This window comes from Dermacentor andersoni, chromosome 8, assembly GCF_023375885.2.
Source record: "Dermacentor andersoni chromosome 8, qqDerAnde1_hic_scaffold, whole genome shotgun sequence".
Taxonomy (NCBI): domain Eukaryota; kingdom Metazoa; phylum Arthropoda; class Arachnida; order Ixodida; family Ixodidae; genus Dermacentor; species Dermacentor andersoni.
The window spans coordinates 88,531,971-88,553,123 of record NC_092821.1 but is presented as its reverse complement, the minus strand read 5'-3'; the positions used below and the strand labels follow the sequence as shown (position 1 = coordinate 88,553,123).

General features: G+C 52.4%; 1 protein-coding gene across 3 annotated transcripts in view; it reads left to right on the top strand.

Annotated features, from left to right (window-relative positions):
- The window catches only part of step (cytohesin steppke), a 77,573-nt gene that overhangs the window by 37,328 nt on the left and 19,092 nt on the right, over positions 1-21,153 (top strand). The window contains exon 1 of one of the 3 annotated variants that reach the window (XM_050176975.3): positions 3,456-3,614. The exons of 1 other annotated variant lie outside the window; for it this stretch is intronic. In XM_050176975.3, the coding sequence (XP_050032932.1) occupies positions 3,587-3,614 (28 nt within the window). In that variant the 5' untranslated portion in view covers positions 3,456-3,586. Of the gene's footprint in view, positions 1-3,455; positions 3,615-15,999; positions 16,130-21,153 lie in introns of those variants that run through there. One more of the 3 variants, XM_050176973.3, reaches the window with a different exon arrangement.

Sequence of the window (21,153 nt, the reverse complement as noted above, 5' to 3'; positions counted from 1 at the left end):
CTGGTTGCGCCCCAACTGCGCATGCTCCGCAACTATACGGAGTGGCCAAACTGCGGAAATATTTACACTGGGGGTTGACGCAGCTCCCTCTCATCTTTTTGGGTAACCACGGGAATTGTCCGCTTTGGAAGCAGCCATCTTATTTGCTGCGCGCTGGCGGCAAGGTGCACTTGTGTCGTCCGCTAAATGCAACGTGAACTTATCTGCTGTTGGATTCAGGTCAAACTTTTTTCTTTCCTATCAAAAAACGGAGCGCGCCATCTTGTTATTGAACAACCATTCGCGCGCGCTCGTCAAGCAAGGAATTAAGCATTGTTCTTGAGTATCTCCTGCTTCGCTGAACGGGGCATGTGTTTGTTGGATAAGTCGCATGGTCGCGCGAGTTGCTGTTATATCAATTTCTTTTTTCCCGTGCCGCGTAATTGAAATACTTTATTATTGTTTCATATACAAACAAAGACATTGCAAGAGATCTGGCCAGACTGTACCGTTACGAACGGAATTGAGGAAACCACGGCACTTGGGCTTCTCATGCACCAGCGTAGCACTTCGTTAATTGTCGCTAATTCACCCGCGGAACTTGAGCTGAATTTGACGTCGCTTAAGTTGGTGAGGTCATTAGACGAGATGGGTAGCAGTATAGGTACTGACGTCGTCGAAATGGCTGTCGCTAGCATAGTGAGTCAATGCGCTGGGGATGCCGCTGTGTCGCTGAAAGCTGCCGCCGCGACGGCGGTGATTGTTCGATCGTGTGATTGATGGGAGCCGCGCAGTGAGGGGGTTCCCGATTAATTTAGACCCTCCCGAATTTCTCGCAGCTTGCGCGCCGAGTTAATTAAATCTCGGTATACGCGCGTGCGATTTCGCGTTCCCCCTCCCCCTCCTCGCCCCCCCCCCCCCCCTCCCGGCAGACCCGGGCGCCACCTAACGCTTAGCAGTGGAACGTCTTGGCTGCTGACTCAACTTATCTGACTCGTGGGAGGAGTACCGTATATCGATGGGCATGGGCGTCGGGGATTTACCCCGCTGTGTTGTTGGATGCGAGGCTATGGGTTGAAGGATGCGAAGTGATATGTTTAAATGAGCGCGGGAATTCCCCTCTTCCCATCTCCTAAGTCCGCGGGACTTTGTGCAAAGATAGCGCGAGTCACGTCTGGCTCCGCATATAGCTTTTTGTGTTGGAGTACGAGAGTAGTATTTGTAGTTGGCTGTTTATCGATGACTACAATTGGCGAGGGAAAGGACAAAAAGGAAGAAGGGAACTTGCCGCTGGCAGCAGTCTATAACTCTCTAACATCTGAGAGGTGAACAGTATAGGGGGGGGGGGGGGGGAGGGTACGGCATTAAATGGAGAGAGATAATAGGAGAAATGGTAGAATAAATGGAAACGTTGCGTGTGGGCCATCGTGGAATGAACAACAGAATGCGAGTTCTAATAACCCACTTGACATTCTTTTACCCACTTGGCGGTTTGCCTGCTATTGCTACTTGCTTTTGCGGCAGCTGTCTGACGAACTCCGCACAATACCAATGTCACTGTATCTATGAGAAATAGCGAAAGTGTAAATAAAAAAAAAGGATAAATCGTTCGGTTATTAAGAAGCGTCCCGGTCATACGGGCAAGTTGTTCCGCCGAAGCACTACGCCAGCTGGACCTCTGAAATTCGCAAACAAGTTACTGCTGGGCACATTAAATATGCAGAAAATTATTTATCGAGTTTTTGGTAATAAGCTAGACGTTGGGCTTCGAGCTACTGCTGCGCTACCGCCATTTAGCAAATTGTTCTGTCAAGCTCCGTGCTCGTTTTCATTTTTTTCTGAGACGGACAGCGTACTAAACAACCGCTTAAACAGCCCGTCACGCAAGAAACTATATGCCGTGCTATAGCTATATGACATCGAGGAACAGCTTCGGGTGTTTTTTTTTTTTTTCATCGCTACGGGTACTTCTGTCGATTGGTGCTACCCGAACGCCGAGCAAGGCTTCCAACTATAGAGACAGACCTGACTCCAGTTCGCGTTCGCACATTCTACACATTCGCGTTCGCTCTGCGCATTAATTAGCCCATTGTGAACGCTCCGCAAGCTAGTGGTCGGTCCCCAGGTGCGGTTGGAATGTCATAAAGTGCTCGCAACTGGCGAGAGAGCGCAGCAGTTACGATTGCAGCGTGAAGTCGTTTGTGAAATGGCCTTTTCCCCCGGGCCTTTGTTAAAGCCCTTTCTTTCGTTCTGTTTCGAATTGTCAAGGAAGGCGTCGGTGCCTGTGAATTCATTGCCAACGCGTGTGGGAATGACAATTTCCTTTTTTTTTCCTTTTTTTTCAAAGGCGTATGTGTCTGTCTCGCTGAATGACATTTGTGGAGCGGCGTTTCTGTCGACTGTCTTTTTCTTTTACCTGCTTTTCGTTTGGTGCGCGCCGAATATGAAAGGTTCCTTCCTCGCGTACACAGGTTCGCTCGGATTTGTGAAGGTGCCGGGTCGGCGTGGAACAGAATGAAGCGGGGTGTCTCGAACACCTGCTCCTGAAATCCCCCCCCTTCTCTACCCTCGCCATGCACACGTTGTTGTAGTCGCCTTCACTCGCCGCTTGCATAGTGAACGAACCCGGTGTGGTGCTATTCATTGAATCGCGAGGTATTCCTCACCGCCAGGGGTCGCGGGTAGACACCCCTGCTCGGAGGAACGGAAAGAAGAGGTTGGGAGGATGTAGGAGTGCGCTGAATGCTGAATGGAACAGATGATACAAACAGAAAAAAAAAATTGTGGCCTTGTTCGTTTAGCTGCCGTTTTAGTCCTGTGCTGTCACATTTGTTCTTCATTGCGCTGAATGCCCTGGAGATTGTAAAAAAAAAAAAAAAAAAAAAATCAAGGAGGATAGGTCACTGCGCATGTGCAGCCAAGGCTATTCGGGACTGCAATAGTACGGCGTGTCTGGGGCGAAAATAGGAGGCTGGGTAGGGGGTTGGACCATTGTGAAGGGGACGCGGCGGGGCTTATAGAAGTGTAGCACCAAAGTTGAAGCAAAGAAATAGAACAGTATGAACATTCAAAGATTGATAGAAAGATGGCAGTGTGGGGGCACAAATGTAGCATTTGTGGTTTCCTTTTCGCGTCGGCCACTTCTTCGCTCAAACTGTGCCCGGCCATATCGCGTGCATAATGGCGGCGCGTCGCTTCCACCCAACTTCCCGTGCAGCAGCGTTCTCGTCGAACAAAGAAACGAGGGGTGATAGTGTTGAGAGGGCGATGTGTGTGCGGGGTGGGGGTCAGGCCAGCAGCATCGGGCAGGTGAAGAACGCCAAGTGTGCTTCTCCCTCGATTATTATTATTCGTGGCGGAGGAGAAACGGAGGAGGGTAGTGGCCGGGCGTGGAGAGGAGGAGGGAAGTAAAAGAGAAAACAAACATGGCGGCTCCCCTCCCCCCCACCACTTGCGTGCGTGCGTGCGTAACGACAGGAGGTGAACGGCGCGGCCCCGGCGTCGCGTCAGTCTCGTAGCAGACGACGTGTGCTGTGCGCGTCTGCGCCCCGCGGCAGATGGTGTTTTCCCGTCGGGCTGCCGCGGCCACTTGGCGTACGAAGAAGGGATGCACCCGCCGACGGATGTCAGCGTCTGTGAGTGGCTCCTCTGGACTTTTCCGATCCTAACTTCGCTCCGTCTGCAATCACGTGCTGTAGTGTCGTCTGTCCATCGGTCAATCGCTTCTCATTTACAGTATCCTAACTTCGCTTCGTCTGCAATCACGTGTTGTAGTGTCGTCTGTCCATCGGTCAATCGCTTCTCATGTACAGAATCCTAACATCGCTCCGTCTGCAGTCACGTGCTATAGGTTCATCTGTCCATCGGCCAATCGCTTCTGATTTGCAGTGTGCGCTTACGACCAGTTACCCGTGATGTGAAATAGGGCAGCGTCACGTGGCTTTTTCTCTTCAAGCTTTGTGCTTTTTTGTCTGTAGGCTGATTTTTTTGCGTTAAGGTGCATGGTTTAGGATTTGAGGTGTAAGATTTAAGGATTTGGGTTTAATATTTAACTCCCGTATTCAGAAATGCATCTTAATTTGAAGCCCATGCCTGACTTGATTTAAACGACGCCTGTCGTGAACGCACCTAAAGAAACTCAATGAGCGTCTTGGGCGCGTTCGCACCAGGCGTCATTTATATCAAGTCATGCGTGAGCTTCCAAGTTGCATTTCTTAATACGGGGCTTAGACATTAATGGAGCCGATTTCGTTGGAAACTTGCAGTTGCCACGTGTTTTGCGTCGGCCACTTCGGTTAGCTTACGGGTTGTCGGTGTCGCCTTTGTCACGCTGTCGCGGACCTCGTGACGGCTTGTTTCGTTAGCATCACTGGTGTCGGTGTAGTGAAGAACGTGCTCGAATGGGGACCGATTGCTCGCGGACGAAATCTTCCTTTATGATTGAGTGCGGAATTTATGGCGGTACCGAGCGACAGTTTTCTGAGCGCGTTTGTGCCGCGTTCAATTTCCTTGTTGTTGTTCCACAACTTCCTCCCGGGAACGCAGTGAACGACAAAACGGATGCATTGCAGCCCTCCAGTGATCTCCCCGTTGAGAGCCAAGGATTGCAAGAGGGTCGTTAAACAAAACAAAAAAGTAATTTTCCAGAGAGAATGCCGCAAGCGTGTGAATCGGCCTCAAACAAACTGCTGCGGTCTGTATCACGGTGGCCGATAAGCCCCGATACGGTCATCCATGCCCCGTGTCTCAATTTCCGTTGTCAAGTTTACGAACCTGCCACACCCGTCCTTCTTTAACTTATCCCGCCGTTTGCGCAATCGGTGCGGAAAACTGCAGTTTTCCCAGGCTCCTCCCCCCCCCCCCCCCCCCCTCCCGCTACCGTGGGAAATCTGGGACGCACTGTAGAGATAAAGGCACGTAGATCGTGATTTAGATTGGAACGCATATATATTTTCCTTGTCCGAGGCCCCCCTTGCGCCTCGAAGTCGTTTGGTTGGTCACTCTCTCCGTCGTCGCTTTCCGCCGTGCTAGTTTTGTATCGCCCCGAGCTGCCTGTGTTTCTCCCAGCAGCCGTTCCCCGGAGAGCCTTCGCCTTGAAACAAATATACGGGCGACCCCCGCGTTGTTTTTCGGCGCTGTTGCAAAGGCGGCTCCAAGGCCGTTGCTGCCGGAATTAAACGCGGCCTGTATCCATGGGGGGGATCGCGCTTCCGTACTTTTTTTTTTTTTTTGCATGCGTTCCAGTCCGTGCACTGCGCGCGAATCACGTGCCTGTGTCTGATTGTTCGGCCCTGTACACTTTTTTTTTTTCGCTCCTTCTCAACGGCAGGGTGCTACCGTCGGAGCCCTTGGCCCCGTGTATGTTCGATTATTTCAGGGGGGGGGGGGTGTCACTTTCAGGGCGCCGTAAATTCGATAAGCGGATGCGACGAAATGAGTTGCGCACTTTCCGCGGACTTCATAATGTCGACAGGACGACCGTCGCACTGTGTGAAATTATTACGGAAAGTGACCGATTGAGGACTATCTACACATTCACATAATTTCGGTTTACTAGATGTGCCAGCACGTTACGTGTATGGCTTGGCCTTGTTATTGATCCTCTAGGGCTACTTAATTTGCCTTTTGACGTCTACTTCATTGTTTCTAGCTAGGTTAATTTTTACCTTAAGTTTTTTTTTTTTTTTACCGAGTACGTATGGTGCTGACGATATGGAGTCTTAGAAATACAGGAACCCCCGTATTCAGAGATGCACCCTAACTTGAAACCCACGCTTGACTTCATTTAAATGACGCCTGTCGTGAACGCACCAAAGGAAATACAATGAGCTTCTTGGGCGCGTTCGCACCAGGCGTCGTTTATCTTAAGCATGGGCTTCAAGTTAAGATGCATTTCTGAATACGGGGGCAAGATAGGGGCACCGTATTGACCAGGCGAACAAAAGAACGCAGTATGCATGCGAAATTCGCTTGGATACGCTGTTTTCCAAGGCTCCCCAATTGCTGACGTTGTCTTAATCGGTGGTTTCGCGTGGTCTCAGCGATAGCGAATAGCCGCCGAAGTGATGTGTGTTCATCGGAATCCTTCACACGGACCTAATCGAAGGTACGCCGTAGCGCATAGTATGCCGTTGGCTTGGGTCTACCGGTGATCTTTAACGCGCATCGAAATGTCACTACACACGGGTGCTTAAACGCTGGAATGTGGCTGCCGTGACACAGGAACAAATGTGCGACCTCGCGTGCAGTGGCTAAACGCCGTGTACTGTGATTGTCAATAAGCGTTAATCACGAGTACACGGGGTAACAGTGAAAATAAAACATGCTGGTATATGCAGATCTCCCTGAACGGGAACCGAGGGCCTCGATATTTCGTTTGGCACAACCACTCGAAGCCAAGGAGGGCACAGAGGAAGTTACCTGCGGTTTGTAATGTAAATGTAGAAGTGATCAGGTAAAATGAAAGCGGACGAAATAAACTGGTAGACCATCGCGCGCGTATGATGCGGAAGACGTGGGCTTGGCGCGCACTCCTCGGCGAGCTGTCTCATCGTGCACAAATTTCGTTTCCCATGACCTTATCGTCTCAAATAAAACTACAGTTAATTTCCTTGATGCGCACCTCGGCTTCTTTGTCTGTTGGCTGCGCTTTAGTGGCGTTCCCCCTGTAGTGAATTGTGCTGCACGACCAAGCCGCGCGAAAATGTGCCTCGGACACTATTATGTAGCCACGGCTGGCCAGCTCCGATGGTGTAATGCGTGACCGTGTGAGAAACCCGGGGTTGCCACAGTGGTGGTTGTGGGGCACCGTATATCTCTCGAATCATGCAGGGGGCGATAAGGAGAGGTCGCGTAACTTTTTTGCCAGGAGGGGGGGGGGCTTCCTTCGAGGCGAGAAAGTGGGTCGCTCACCCACCGCTGGCGACCTCTCGGGTCCCTCCCACACCCGACTCGTGTGTTTACCCGGCGCTGGCTTCAAGGTCGCGGCGCTTTCCTCCCGCCTGCCCCTCACGTGCCGTTCCGGCAACAAAAAGCTGCACAGTGCCTGCATGGGCGGCTGAGGCAGCCACCTCGCCTCTTGCCCCTTGCCGAAAGCGAACGTGGGATAATTGCTGTACGGTAGAGCCCGCATTCCGATTAGGGTGAAACGCGAGAAGGCGCTCGCGTGCTGTGTAATGTCTTGCAAGGAAGGAGCTTGCTTGGCAAAACCGGGAGAGATGCAGAGACGCGAGGCGACCGACCCGGTGACGACGCCGAACGTTTATTTTGTAAAAGTTGAGCGAAGCCTTCTTGAGTGCCAGAGAGAGAGAGAGAGAGAAAAACTTTTATTGTTCAAGTGGATTTTTTTTTGGTTGAGCGATCGGAGCTCGTGTAGTCCAGGGCGCCGCATGGCCTCGACCGCCCGCTTGACCTGGTTTACGAAAGACTGTTGTCCCGCCAGGTTCGGAGCTGGTTACCTGTGCCTCCCGCATTGCTTCGTTGTGTGGCATGTTTTTATCAAACGGGTGTGATTTCCAGTCCCACGTAACGCACGGTCATGTTGGTATGCCGCCGCACCAGGGGCTGTCGACCCTGTGGAGAGAGTGGGGAACGTCGCACTTTTTTGAAGCCTCCTTGAAGTTCGTACCTCCCGCGCCCGTGGCCTCGTGAGCAAATCGACGCCCTGGCGAGACTATAGTCAGTTGCTCATTAATAAGCATTACATTGACATTTCCAGACGAAATTAGGCCCAATGTTAGGCCCCCCAACACGGCGGAAATATCCAGAAGTCTGGGACGTTCCACTGACGTTCACGTTGCGCGGTAATAGAGCGAAATTGAACAGGGGGGAAAAAGAGAGAAAGAAAATTGGCCGTGAGATTTGTAATGAAGCTTCCAACACGCACGCACACACAGGGAGCCTTGCGAGGCTATATACAGCACAAGCTGTTGGGTGAGTTGTACAAGAAGTCAGCTTCAGCGTTAACATCGACAAAGACGATTGTCGCATCGATACCTGGGTTTGGGCGAGTTGTTGCATCTCGACCGTGTCCTTAATACCGCTCTACGGACGAGCAATAAAAAATACGCAAACGACACAGCGGCCCCGCCCTGTCGGTTGTGCAGTATTCGTGATCGTCCGTAGCGCTGTTTTAAGGACACTTTCTCGATTATCGTCTGTGTCTTCGTCTACATTGCGCCGACGTTATCGTGCACAACCTCGCAACAATGCTCTACGTCAGTCTAAGCAGTGTAGCGTCCCTCTTTAGTTGTCCCTATCAAAGGTACACCGCTGTCTCGCGTTCCTCGTAAAGTAACCGCGGCGGTTTTCCAGCGCTACATTTAGCGGTGCCGGTTTCGGGTGAAATTTCCCTGGATCCTGGCGGCGTACCTGCGACCCACGCGCATGCACCGCCATGGTTCTTCGTCTGTCGCTATGGGCAGCAACCAGCCGAGGAGGAGGAAAGAGGAATTTTTGAATGTCCGCCAGCGTTGTTCCGGGAGGGCCCCGCCCGTGCGTCCGCCTGCATTGCTTTCGGCTCCGTGCTCCGAGGGCTGGACCGGGGAGGGAGAAGGCACGCTCGCTCGCTCGTCCAGGTTCGTCCGGGAATAATGCGCACCGTATATATATATATATATATATATATATATATATATATATATATATATATATATATATATACAGGTCGATCCTATATAGCCCCCCGCGCCTCATCATAAGTTTATATAGCATCTCCGTGGGAGCATGTACTGCGCTTGCCGAGGTGTGTGCGCAGGGGGAGGGGGAAGAAAAAAATAAAAATAAACGACGTTAGCAATGGTGTATACGCGTCGGCTACCGTGGCTTGGTCCTCTTCGATTGCTCACTTCGTGGTGAAGGGCAGGGGTCTGGTCTTCGCCGGTCGACTGCGCGTTCTAACCTCTCCGCGACGTGTTCTCTTCTTTGTTTGTTTGTTTCTTTCTTTCTAGACCAAGATCTTCTTTTGCTCAGGCCCAGCCGTTTCCCCGCACCATCGTCTTCAGAGCCAACGAGGGAATTTCCCTTAGTATACGAGCGAACAGGCGTTCCAGCATGATTCGAGACGTCCAGTTTCATCGTTGGTTCTTGCGGGTGGTTTTGTCGTGCGTGTATACGTGTGTCTGTATGCGTGAGTGTGTGCGTGCGATTGTATTGAATACCGTGACGCTACTTGCGGCTGTGCGTTAACTTGCCTCACCAGCTCGCTGGTTGGAACCGTTCCAAGGGCTTCGCCGATGCGTCCGCTCCGTGACGCGTCGCGCGTGCGATGGCCCTACGGAGACGTCCGACGAGCGTAAACAAACGCGCCCTAGAATTTCGCGCTCCGAGACTCCTCCGCGCGACCTGCTTCTCGTATTATTTTTATTCCCGAGAAAAGAAATCGCCCGACAGACTCCGCGACGTGACCGACCTGGATTTGTGAGCGTGCCCATTCATCGATTCCGCACGCGCTCGGTTTCTTTCTCTTCTACCCCGTGGGAAGACGTGCCGTGGCCGCTTGCTGCTCGCGCCTGTATGTACGCGTGGTCGTCTTCGCCGCGGTGATCGAAGTAGGTGGGAGGAGGAGGAGGCCTCACGGAATCCGCGCCGTGTACTACCTCGGCTCACGCGCGTTTCTGCGTGGTTTCGGGTCTCCCCTCCCCCGCCCCTCCTTCATCTCCTACCGAGTTCGTGCTCGGCTCGAGGTCGGGCCCTGCGGCCCGGAGCCATCGGCAGCAGCCGTTGCGCCAACGCCGAGAGCGTCGTGTGGCGCGGTGACCTTTGTTGCCGTTTTCTGAAAGCGTGGTCTTTTCTTGCGCAATCGCGTCCCCCGCCGAGATTCTCCGCGTGCCTCTCCTCCTCTTCTTCGTCGCCCACCTCTCTCAGCACTTTGGCATCGGCCCTGTTTTGTGCACCTGAATGGAGGCGGTCGGTTTTGTTGTTGTTGTTGGTGGTGATGCTGTTGCGGCTGCCAGTGGTCTTTGTTCCTTTTGTGAAGATGGCCGGCCCGTGCCCCTTCCGAAATAGAGAAGCGGAAGAAAGAGAGAAAGGAAGAAAACGAAACAGTTCTTGTGGGGTAGTGGCGGTGTCACTGAAATTTTCCAGGCCCCGAGAAACGCTGCCACGTGGGGGGCAACTGCGCACGCTTAGCGTCTGAAGGCTGGCGCTATTGCGGCAAACGAACGGGGTAACAGAAAAAAAAAAAAGAAACCACGAAAACCTCGACGCATCGCCGACCCACCCCTGGGGCGTTCCCGGGGTATCCCTTGCTTTTTTTTTTCTTTTTGGAGCTCACGTTTCATCGACTTCTACCGCGGTATAATAATCGTGTCGGTGCGACTCCGTCAAAATGCAGGCGGAGGATGCTCCCGAAGCGGATAATAAAACTCCGATTATGCAACACTACATTTCTTATTTTTTCTGTTTTCTTCTCCTTTTTTTGCGCGTGCACTGGTTGTGAAACAGTGAATACACGACCGTCGCAATGTATATGTACAAACAATAATAATAACCCGCCCTTAAGTTACAGCCAGCGTACAAGTAATGTCAAAGTGTACAGGTATCGCAAAATTGCAAGTCCTTTCTTTTTCACTCGTTCGCGTTCCTCGATCAATATACTCAGTAGGCGGAGTGATCCGTTACGAAAACCTAGTTTCCGATTGCGCGGGAGATCGAAGGAGCCCATGGTGAGAAGTCAGGTTCACCGTTCGCCCAGCTGTTGTCTGTATTAGCACTGCGTGCACGATGCAGTTCTATTAAAGTGTGCTGAAATATCAGTATTCTAGTGCACTCTAGCTTTAGCGTCACAAATAAGTTACTAGACGTCGGTTTTTTTAGAGCCGATGCTCGGTTCGCGTAAATATTTGCGAAATACTGCGAAGTCATTTCTACATTGTCATTTTGGGCAGCGGCGCCACGCAGCTGGTGCGTCACCAGTCATTTCAAGCGGTGCACGGCCTCAGAGATTTGTCGCCACCCGATCTCGGAGTCCGAACGCGCTGCGCCGTGAGGCGCGGAATGTAATCGAACGCGGAGGGTGCTTTCAACAATGCCAGACTTTATGAACATTGTGTGTGCTTGTCGTGTTAAGCGGCTTGTAATCTAGACTATATAATACGTGCGAACTTTGTACGTTGCGCGTTTACGTCTACGGATTGGCGCGTCAGTGCTCCAACCTAACTTTTATCGTCGGCAGTTTCTGCACAGCACCCCCTCCCCTCACCTTCTTCTCGCCGCCATTTTTTTCTTCTTCTTTCTATCAGCCTCTGTATTTTTTTCTTCTTCTTTCCTGCCGTGTCCTATTCAGCTGGGGCGGAGACGCGCACCGTATCCGTCCTGTCACCACACGCTTGCGACATCAATATGGTGTAGATTGCGTCACGTGGTTTCAGACAACTCTGCGTGACGCGTTTCGCGCCTGTCTTTCTTTCTTTTTTTCGTTGCGCACTCATTTTGGCGCCCTCTGCAGCAGCGAGTGTCGTTAACGAAAGTTTATCTTTTTTTCGCGGAATGTAGTAGTATACGGCCGCGTGATGGTCGCGTGGCGCGAGCTGGGTGGCGGCGACGTCTACGCGTGGGGTGGTCGCGCTGTGTCTCAATGCGACAACGGGCGCAGGGAACCACCGGGGAGGCGCGCATATACCCTCGATTTCTCTCGTCCCTGACCCGAGCGAACGCTTGTCGCCGTGTGCCGTTGCGGAGGTGTCTTTCCAAGCGCACGTCGGTAACCACTGCTCGCGAATTCCACGGTCACGAGACGTTTATATAGCTTATCCGCATGACGGCGTTATTACCCTTCGCGGAGAACCGCGGGCTTACCGGAGACACTTGCGGTGCGTAGAAGCAGTGCTTGCAGCGACATACTGTGGCACGTTGTCTTTCAACAACGTGTTACGCGATTTTTCTTTTTTCTTTTTTTTCTTAAATGCGTGTTTTGTCGAAGAAAAGCAATTGAAGGGCTGCTTGTTAACGACTATGTCACTGCCAGCATTTTACACTAGCAGTTTAGAACAATTATAAGCTGCTGGTGTTTAGTGGGTCACTGCAGTGACGGTTATGTGGCCTTCCTGGTTAAAGTATTCGTCACTAGTTGGCGCTACTAACGTTGCTGCAAGCCATATCCGGTAACCTGGTATTCCGCAGAGGGTAATATGTTCACTGAGAAGCTGAAACTCTAATAACAGCGCCGTTAGTGACATCATTTGACGTATTGTAGAACAATGCGTTAGAAATGCTATTGTGTTGCATACGGCATTCTTGCCTAAGGAAACACCACGTTGACGATTAATGGCGGCAGGGACCTGATCATCAACACGGAGTTTATTTTCCTTGGACGAAGAATGGGCGTACGTAACACAAGAACATTTCTAACGCATTGTTGTAGAATGTCTCGCCTGATGTCACTACCAGCGCTGCTATTAGTTTCAGCTAAACTGAACATTTATCGTTCCTTATTGTGGTCTTTCACTGTTTCAGTGTTAAAATTAGGCGCGAGACAGTCATGAAGACAAACGCTTGCTTCAGCGTTCGGCATTCTGAGCCCTTACAGTCTTCTCCGCGAGGGGCTTGGTCTCTTCTCGTCCCGATGCATACATATATTGCGGGCGGGTATATACATACATACAGACACACACACACACAGCCATATATATATATATATATATATATATATATATATATATATATATATATATATATATATATATATATATATCCTCGCTGTTCGGTTGCTGAACGCTTCAATATCGCGTCGTGTTGGTCATAGGGCTTCCTTTCCTGCGGCGAGCTGCAGCTTCTCGTTATAAGATCCCTCATGCTCCCAGGAGACACGTCCAGAAGCCGCGATTTCGTCTGGCTTCCGCCTCTTCTTCCAGCATTCGATATTACGAACGCAGCCTGTAAGGGCGCACCGACATACCGTTTCCCTTTTCCCGCTGCACTTGTCTGCGAGTATCTGCTGAATCACTTCTTCTTTTGTGTGTGCAGACCTTGGCTCTCTCTTTTTTTAACCAAAAACCTTGTTCACCGGTTACTCTGCCTCGTTGATCGGCGGTGACGCGTGATGGGTTCGTATATATGAACTGAAGGCGCACTGGCCTTCTCCGAGTTCCGGAACTCGTATATATTGTCTCTTCAGTGGCCGCTGCGGCCAAACATCCGCTGCTCTCGGCTGCTGCTGCTGGCGCGTGCCCCCATATCTGACACGCTCTGCGAGGCGAGAAATATGAACGTCTCTTTGTTGCTTCTTCGGCGATCTCTCGACTCGCGTGGGGTTTTTATCCTCCCTGCCCACATCCTCGTTGTCGCTCATCAATTTTGCTTAATTTTTTTTTTTTTTTTTCTGTGACCTCTCGCCCGTACGTCGCTATGACTGTGGACGTTGTTGTTGGCCCGCGCGCTTTTGTCGTCCCTGGCATTTTCTTTTCTTTCTTACTTTTCCCTACTGCAACTGCGCTTCCGCGTGTGACGCACACCGGACGCCCGTGTCGCTTCCTCTTTTGACCCACAAGGTGAACTGGACGGAAATGAGAAATCGAGGGTAAGGGAGGAGGGGCTGTAAAGAGTCGCGTTCTAAACAGAGAACCGGGCGCGGGAAAAAACGGCGTGCGCCGTGATGGGCGCGTTAAGCGTTATAGATAAACAAGCAGCGCGCTTCAGCCCGACTTCGCCCGAGGGACGCGCACGGTGTTGCCCTCTTCTGTGTTGTTGCTATGGTTTCGCCCTTGCGTGAAATGCGTTGTTCGCCCTCCCCGTTCTTCTTACCCCCACTTCTCCGGGTTTTAGTGGCCCAGTTTCCGCCGCGGCTTTCTAGAACTCATTGTCGCTACGCCTGGAACTCCGCTGTTACGATTCCTCCTTCGTGGAGCCCGATTGCGCGTAAACACGCACACGCGGCTATCTGGGAAATGTTAACCTACTGCTGCCACGAAAGACTATACTTATAGGCTTTCGGCTGGAAGCTACACCTATACCCAAACAGTGTGTGCGTACCTTCAGGCTTAGCGTCGACTCCGTCTGTGCGGCTCAGTGTACATGCGTAATACAACCGCAGCTCGCAGACTATATATAAGCATCATGACTGATGGCCGTGCGTTGCTGCATTTCGAGTTCGTTTTCTTCCTTTCTTCCTTGCGCCCGTATTCCACGTTTAATTTTTGATAAGCAGGTGCTTCCGAGAGTAACTCTGACCGCGGGACCCGCTATGTGAGGGACACGGACTCCCGTACATACGTGACGATGCCTGCCTGACTTGCAGAGCTGACGTCATCGTTATTGACCAGCGCGCTGCGCGCGGTCGAAGCCCATCTAGATTGGGCACCTCGGAGGAGCTACGCTGAGTCACGACGCGCCCCCCCCCCTCACCTCCACTGTGCGTGTGTGATCCATTGATGTCCTTCGACCTCGTCGCCGCATTGTGCCGGACAGCTCTCCTCGATGCGACTCGGTCACGCCATGCAGTGGCGCGTATGTGTCTGCCCTGCCGTACCCTGTACCTGTCCCTCGGCGGCTGTCGTCTCACGCCGTTATCACTTTATGTCTTCATGTGCGGGGCCCTTGTTCCCCGGCGGCAGCTTTGATCGGGCCGCGAGGCACACTGGCGCCCACGTGTGGCCGGATGAATAGTGCGCTCCCGAACCCGGGTAGGCGCTCACGTCTTCTTGAGGAGCGTTCGAATGGTCTTAGAAATGGGCAAATGGTTTCGTGATTGCCAGTGGAGCCGTTTCGCTGGGCCTGCTGCTATTGGTGATCGAAGAGCGGATAAATGTTGGACAGTATAAGAAAATAAAATAGTAATAAAATACTGGTAAGAGCGCTGCGCTTAAACTACGGCTGCCTCGGGAACGTATACGGTCGCGTTCAGTACGAGCTGCAACACGGCGCCCCTGGTCGAAGGGGCTCCAAAACTCGTGGCGGTGCCGACGTCTAGGGAAAAAAATTGGAGAACCAACCATCGTTACGATGACTGCTGTTTCTTGCAACCATTTTGTTGATATGTCGGCGCCTCTGTTGTCTTGGAGCCCTCTCCACCATGGGCACCGTGTTGCAGCTCTTATTGAAAGCTACCGTGCATGATGATCTCCGTGCGCGCGTCAGAAAGAATACAGGATGCGGTTGTGAAGCAGTAAAGAAGAAAAAAACGCTTCCGTTAGAAATGTCCGTTTTTCTTCTTGATCTCGTTCGCTAATTTCTCTTTAACATTTCTTGTCGGAAAGATGGCGGGTGTTGCGCACGGGCGCTTTGATATTTTCCGCGATTGGAAATTCTTACACATGGTTGTAAATCCAACGTTCGTCCTGCCTGCCTGCTTGTCTCGTGAGCACATCTTCTTTCTCGTCGTGTCTATCTGCTGTTACTCTGACTTTGAAATTTCTTCTGACTTTGAAATTTCTCGCCGTCTTGTTAATATGCAGAACGAGGCTGTGCGCGCGCAAATAATGCTATTTGAAAACAGGGGTGATTCCTTGTTTGCCTGAACGAAATGCCAAAACATCTTGACGTGTCATGCATCTTTTTCTTATGATCATGGGAATGCGTCACGTGTCAGTGCTCGCGATGGGAGGTGAGGTCACGACACTTTAATTGACTTTAATTGACTTCGCTCCCTTGACTGATTGATCGCTCGGCAGACACCGGTCAAAACATAACCGTGATACAGACGCCTCGTCGAACTTTTTTTCCGTTATATGCGGGGATTTTCTGTGACGCCTGCGCGTGACGTCACTTACGACGCACTTGCACGAGGCGCTGTAGCTTTCGGTGACGTCATTGCGCAGCTGCGCGTATATGGACACCAATGCGCGTACGCTGCGATCGGTTCGATGGCGCGGCGTGGTTGCGTCATCCGCCGCATTTTGCATTGTCTGCTAGCCTCGGCGACCTTTGCCAACTGAGACAACTGGCAGCGGGCCAAACATCTGTGCTCGCCGCGAATGTCAAACGGTCGTTTTGTCTCGACAAAGAGCGGCCTCGTTGTTCTGCACGTGAGCGGTTGGGAACGCCGAACTCTCCGGGTCGTATACTCATATAACGGGAATGCACTACTAGTTGTGCACGTTGCAAGTTGTGATGGGAACGCTGTCGCAGCTAACTTCGACGACCACCCGCTCGATGCTTTTGTTGGACGCGCGCGTGGGATCGTACGATATGGAAGACGACTCGTCGTGGTGGACAGGTAGGGCGATGCTTGGGTGTATTGTTGTGCACCCGCTTTGCTTACTCGTTTCCTTTGATTGGTCGAACTGTTGTTTTCACGTTGGAGTACTGCGGCGGTGCATTGCTAGTCTGAACGGGAGACGACGCATTATTTCGTCCTGACATTTTTTTTTTAAATCTAGCAAATCCTTCTCTGCTCAATGCAGGTGCAATTATGGAATTGCACCCGCGTACAGTTGGCCATACGGGACACAGCATTGGCGAAAAATCGTAACCTGGGCACGTAGCGTAGATAGAATTCGAAGTTTGAACGTGTACGAACCTTGTAACACGTGTCCGGCAAACTTTTGCGGTCGGTTGTACATCCATACGTGGGGATTTGCAGCTGCGTTTCCTGGACCGGGATGTTCGTGTTTTGTTGTCTCCTAATTGGTATACCTTTGCAAAACGAGGCTGTGCCTTGTCGCACTTCACCTTGGGACTGAGCGAGCGTATGTTCTGCGAAGTGAGCCTCAACAGCCGCGCAGCGAACGTATATAGTGGGTAGGGTATACTGGGACATTGAAGAGTGTCCGTGCACTTGCAGTACTTAGCGCGCAGCTTCCCCCCCCCCCCCCCCACACGCACTCTCGTCATTTGTTGCTGTCCGCGCACTCGTCCCCTCACTGTGTGGACGCGTTTTATCTCTCGTTAATCTGCGCCGAATTATTTAATCAGCACATGACGTCAAGCGCCGTCTTTACCAAGTGCTCGTGTAGAGTGCTGGCTGCGCTGTCTTGACACCCAGCGCCTGTAATAGCGCGAACATATATGCGGAAGGCGACGGGGACACTGAAATGATAACAATTAAATAAGGAAAGCAGATCGTGGCTGTAATTATGCCTCCTTAAGGCCATCACAGGCGCGCGACCCGAGTCATTTCATCATGCTCCCCGGCTACGCCGGCATCCCTTCCAGCTGACGACGTCACATTGCACGGACGCGAGGCGCACCCGCTCCCTATTAATTCGCCCCCTTCATTTCGTGTTCCGGCGTGGCTCGCTTTTAAAGGGCAGCCTGCGTGCTGCTGCAGGGATATGAGGGTTCACTGACACCGCCCCACAGTGTCGGCGCGCGCTATTAAATGCAAGAACTTGGGGGGGGGGGGGGGGTGCGCCAGCCGGCTTTGTTGTCCTGCTCTAGCATACGCGAGACACCCTCCTGCGCCCCCTCCCCCTCAGCTTCCTTTCTGGAGGACTCGGTGTGCGTGCGTGCATTAGAATTAGATGTCTGCCGTCCGCGCGCTCTTTCCGGCCACTACAGAGCGGCTATCCCTTCCGGTGCCTCGACCAGGACGAGGCTCACACTGGTGCCTCGACAAGAAATGGACGAGGCTCACACTGGTGGAGTAGGGAGGAGGAGTTGTTATACGGACCCCTGGGGGCATCATCCGTCGTTCATCACGCGTTTAGCGCAGTCTCCAGCGCCGCCGACACGCTCGGTTTCCCCGGTTTGCCCCCCCCCCCCCCCCCTTCTCCACCCTCCACTCTTTCTCCCGTTCTGGCTATGGCTCTCTGGCTGGTTACGCCGCGTTCGGACCCTCTCGGACACATCCGGCGTCCGGTACACCCTCTCTTTCCCTCTGGAATTATGTCGTGCCTGTCTTTCTCCCTGCCCACTTCTTTCCTTTCTTTTTTTCTGTAGCGTCATCACTCCATTGCTCTGCGGCTTTGTTGTTTTTCGCTTTGCAAGTTAGGCGAACTGCGGGGACGCGGGGAGTCTTTAATGAGCGCCTCTTTTGTCTTGCATCGTAGCTGCTTGATCGCGCGGGCGGTCGCCTTCCATCCGAGCTGCGTATCCTCTGCCGTCCGTCGCACCCCCTCTCTCCCTAGGTGGCGCTCCCTCTGCGTTTGGTTCGTGGCTTGGCTTGTCGTCGCCGCTCACGACTTCTGTTTTTTCCTGTCCCTGGGTGTCGTCCGCCGTGCGACCATTGTAATGGGGTGGGCTCGTTCGTCGGTCCGGGGCTAATTCTTTTTTTTTTCTACAGCGGCTCACACCGGGTCGTAACGACTTCCGCGCTGGCGGCCTCTCGTGGCGGGTCACCGAAAAAACAGAATGATAACTGCTTGTTCGTGCGTGGCAAATTTCAAGGTCGCAAAGTTATTATAACTGTTCTTTAAACGTTTTCTGTGTCTGTGTGTGTTTGAGAGAGAGAAAGAGGAGAGAGAGAGAGTTCACGACTTCCTGGAAGGCATCCCACCTAGAACCGCAGCCTCTTCTGTGCGTGTCACACTGCATACATGAAAAAAAAGCACACACACACACAAAGGTGTCGTTGAAAAGCTGCAGCGGTCTGTCCAACTTTGGAGGCGTGCAGCGAGGCGACAAAGCAGAACGGGGACGCGGAGCTCGTGCTTGGTTCCGCCCTGGGGACAGCTGCCTGCTAGAAAATGGCGACAGTGTAGGAGGCGGCCAGCGCGGTTTATAACGGGTCAGCTGCAGATCGTGGACGCTTTGGAATGCTTACACATCCACAACTTCAACACTACAGCTTCCCGAGCGTCAATGCGTGTGGAGTTCATTTATTAGAAAGTCATGCCATGTGTGTAGGGCCTATGTAGGCGCTTTTGTAGACGTTGTACGTACCCTCGAACGGGAACACGTTCGTACTGAGGAATTTGACGAGCCAGACGACAATCGCACAGCGACTGCCCTAATGTACTCTGGAGACGTGTTCTCGGACGGCCACTGTCGTAGATATCACCTTCAGTGCGCGCTGATTGGGCGGTTGAGCAAAACCGCTGGAATCATCCAACGCGCCGTGCACTACGTCACGGGAAAGTTGTAGTATCGCCGAAAGTGATCGTCCTAGAATTCTTCCCCTGGCTACTTCCCCCGTTACGACTCGGGCCTATACCTAGTTAGCTGCCACTAGGGAAAGTTGGGGAAAGCGACACGCTCTAGCACGAGGGAAGCTAACAGTCGCTATGCGAAACGGCACACGTTCCAGCCATCTCAAAGCACTATATATAGCTAGCAGGATTGAAGGAAAGTGCTAAGGTTATTGTTCTCTTATACCTCGCATGTATCTGTGGCCAAATGGCTGACCCTGGTTCAAATCCTACCGTTGGACCATTTCAGTCAAAAAGGTTCCAAACGGGGCGAGACAGGAACCTACCTACAGCAAGGGCCTGGTAAAAATGCCAGATAATGCGTCTCGTTAAAAGTCGTGCCTTCGCGATTAACGCCGCATTTGATCTCGACAACGAGCCCCTCGTTGCAGTGAGGCGGCGAGAGCCGTGCGCTATCGTTCCGCACGTGACTTTGCGCGTGGACGCGACGATGATCCCTCGTTCGATTGACCGTGACCCCCCCATCCTCTCTCACCTGCGGGGCGCAATCATCGCGGTCGTGATCGGGGGGTCTCGTCGAGCGTGGGATCGGAATGCGTTGCATCCGCGCAGTATTAGTGTCCTCCCGCCTCCACGCTCCAGTTGCTGCGAGCAGCGGTATATACCGATTTCTGTGATCGCCGCGGTCAACGCATTGACTGTGTTGTATTGCAACGAGGTCCTTGGAAGGGGTCGTTTCGCTTTCTCCGAAGGGAACAGGTTGGCGGTCGGGCCCCTTTGTTTATTCCGCACACACCCCGGAAGATAGGCGAGCCCGGTCTTTATGACCCAACTTGAGGGAGAGCGGCGCGGCGGCATGGAAGCATCGTAGCTGCCCGTATATTTGGGCCCGTGTTCCTTTACGGTTCATTTTGCTTTCTTCTCCTCTAATCTCGTAAGGTGCGTGGGAGTTTGTCGTATGCACAGCTCGGAGTTTACGCCGGACGCCTGCCGGAACGTAGTGCGGCTCTGTAGGACTGTGTACCGCTCTTATCAGATATCTTTGTATACCTCTTGCCTGGACGCCTGCGTGGGAGATTGTTGTGGATTCCGAAGACGTGACGTTTAACCGGAAGGTAGCTGTATATAGTACGTGCTGCGCGCACAGCCGCTAACACGCCTCTGTGGCATTGCCATCGCGTCCAGGTACTCGCGAAGTTTGTGTACGCTGTATACGTGTGTGACGCGCGCACGCCATATCGGTGACTCCTACACCTTTGCAGATTCCGCGGCTTCTCTTCGGCATCGCGGATGTTTTGAAACTCCGGAAATGACTCTCTCGGGTGTTCAGTTTCGCGGTGCAGTTTATTTTTGCTATCGTACTTCTTTTTATTTTCATTGGTGCTTCCCAGGTATGCGATTCTAGAAGTTTCGGATCGTGCCGTCGTCTGCTTCCAAATACGGCGGGCGCGTCTTCTGTCGCCGCAGAGATGCCGTCTGCTCTACACCTCTGAGCAGACGACAGGCGCCCGTCGCGCACGAAGGGCGCTGCAACGCTAACCTTGTTAGCGTTTATAGGGCGGAAGTGATTGAATAAGTTGCGCGTGCAAGCGTATGCGGCTTGGTGATTGGGCGTGTTAGCGACGAGGCACCGCCGGGCAAAGCGAAAAAAAAAAAGAATTATGCACCTCGCGTGTGAAGGGAGGAACGGGGAAGTTTTGGAAATCCTCATTTGCGTGAAACCCCAGCTGTGCCGATATGGGAGGGGGGAGCAGGGGGCTACGTGCCCACGAGGAAGGACATGCGGGGCGGCCGCACTGCATGGATCACTCGGGTGATTGCTTGCGTTTGATGTTGGATCATGCCTGTCTGTCTGCATACTTCTCTTCGTGCTTTAGTTGGCTACGTGTTCGACCCTATTGCAGCAAACTTCGCTAAATGCCAGTTTTGTCCCCCCTTTTTTTTCTTGTATCATACGGAGATTCTCAAGCTTGCACAAAAGCCTGATGAAGCTCAACTGCAGTGAACGTTGTTTAATAATGGATTTAAACACTGCCTTTGGAACTGGGCTTTTGATCACCGGTCATACACTTTGCCAGACGTGCTGTGGCGAATGTAGTATAAAGACGACACTCGCAGTGGGGGAACAACTGCGCCAAACTGCGCCGAGAGCGGCGCTTAGCGCCATCCTGCGCCAAAACGGCATTTTAGCGGAGAATTGCACCGAGCATGC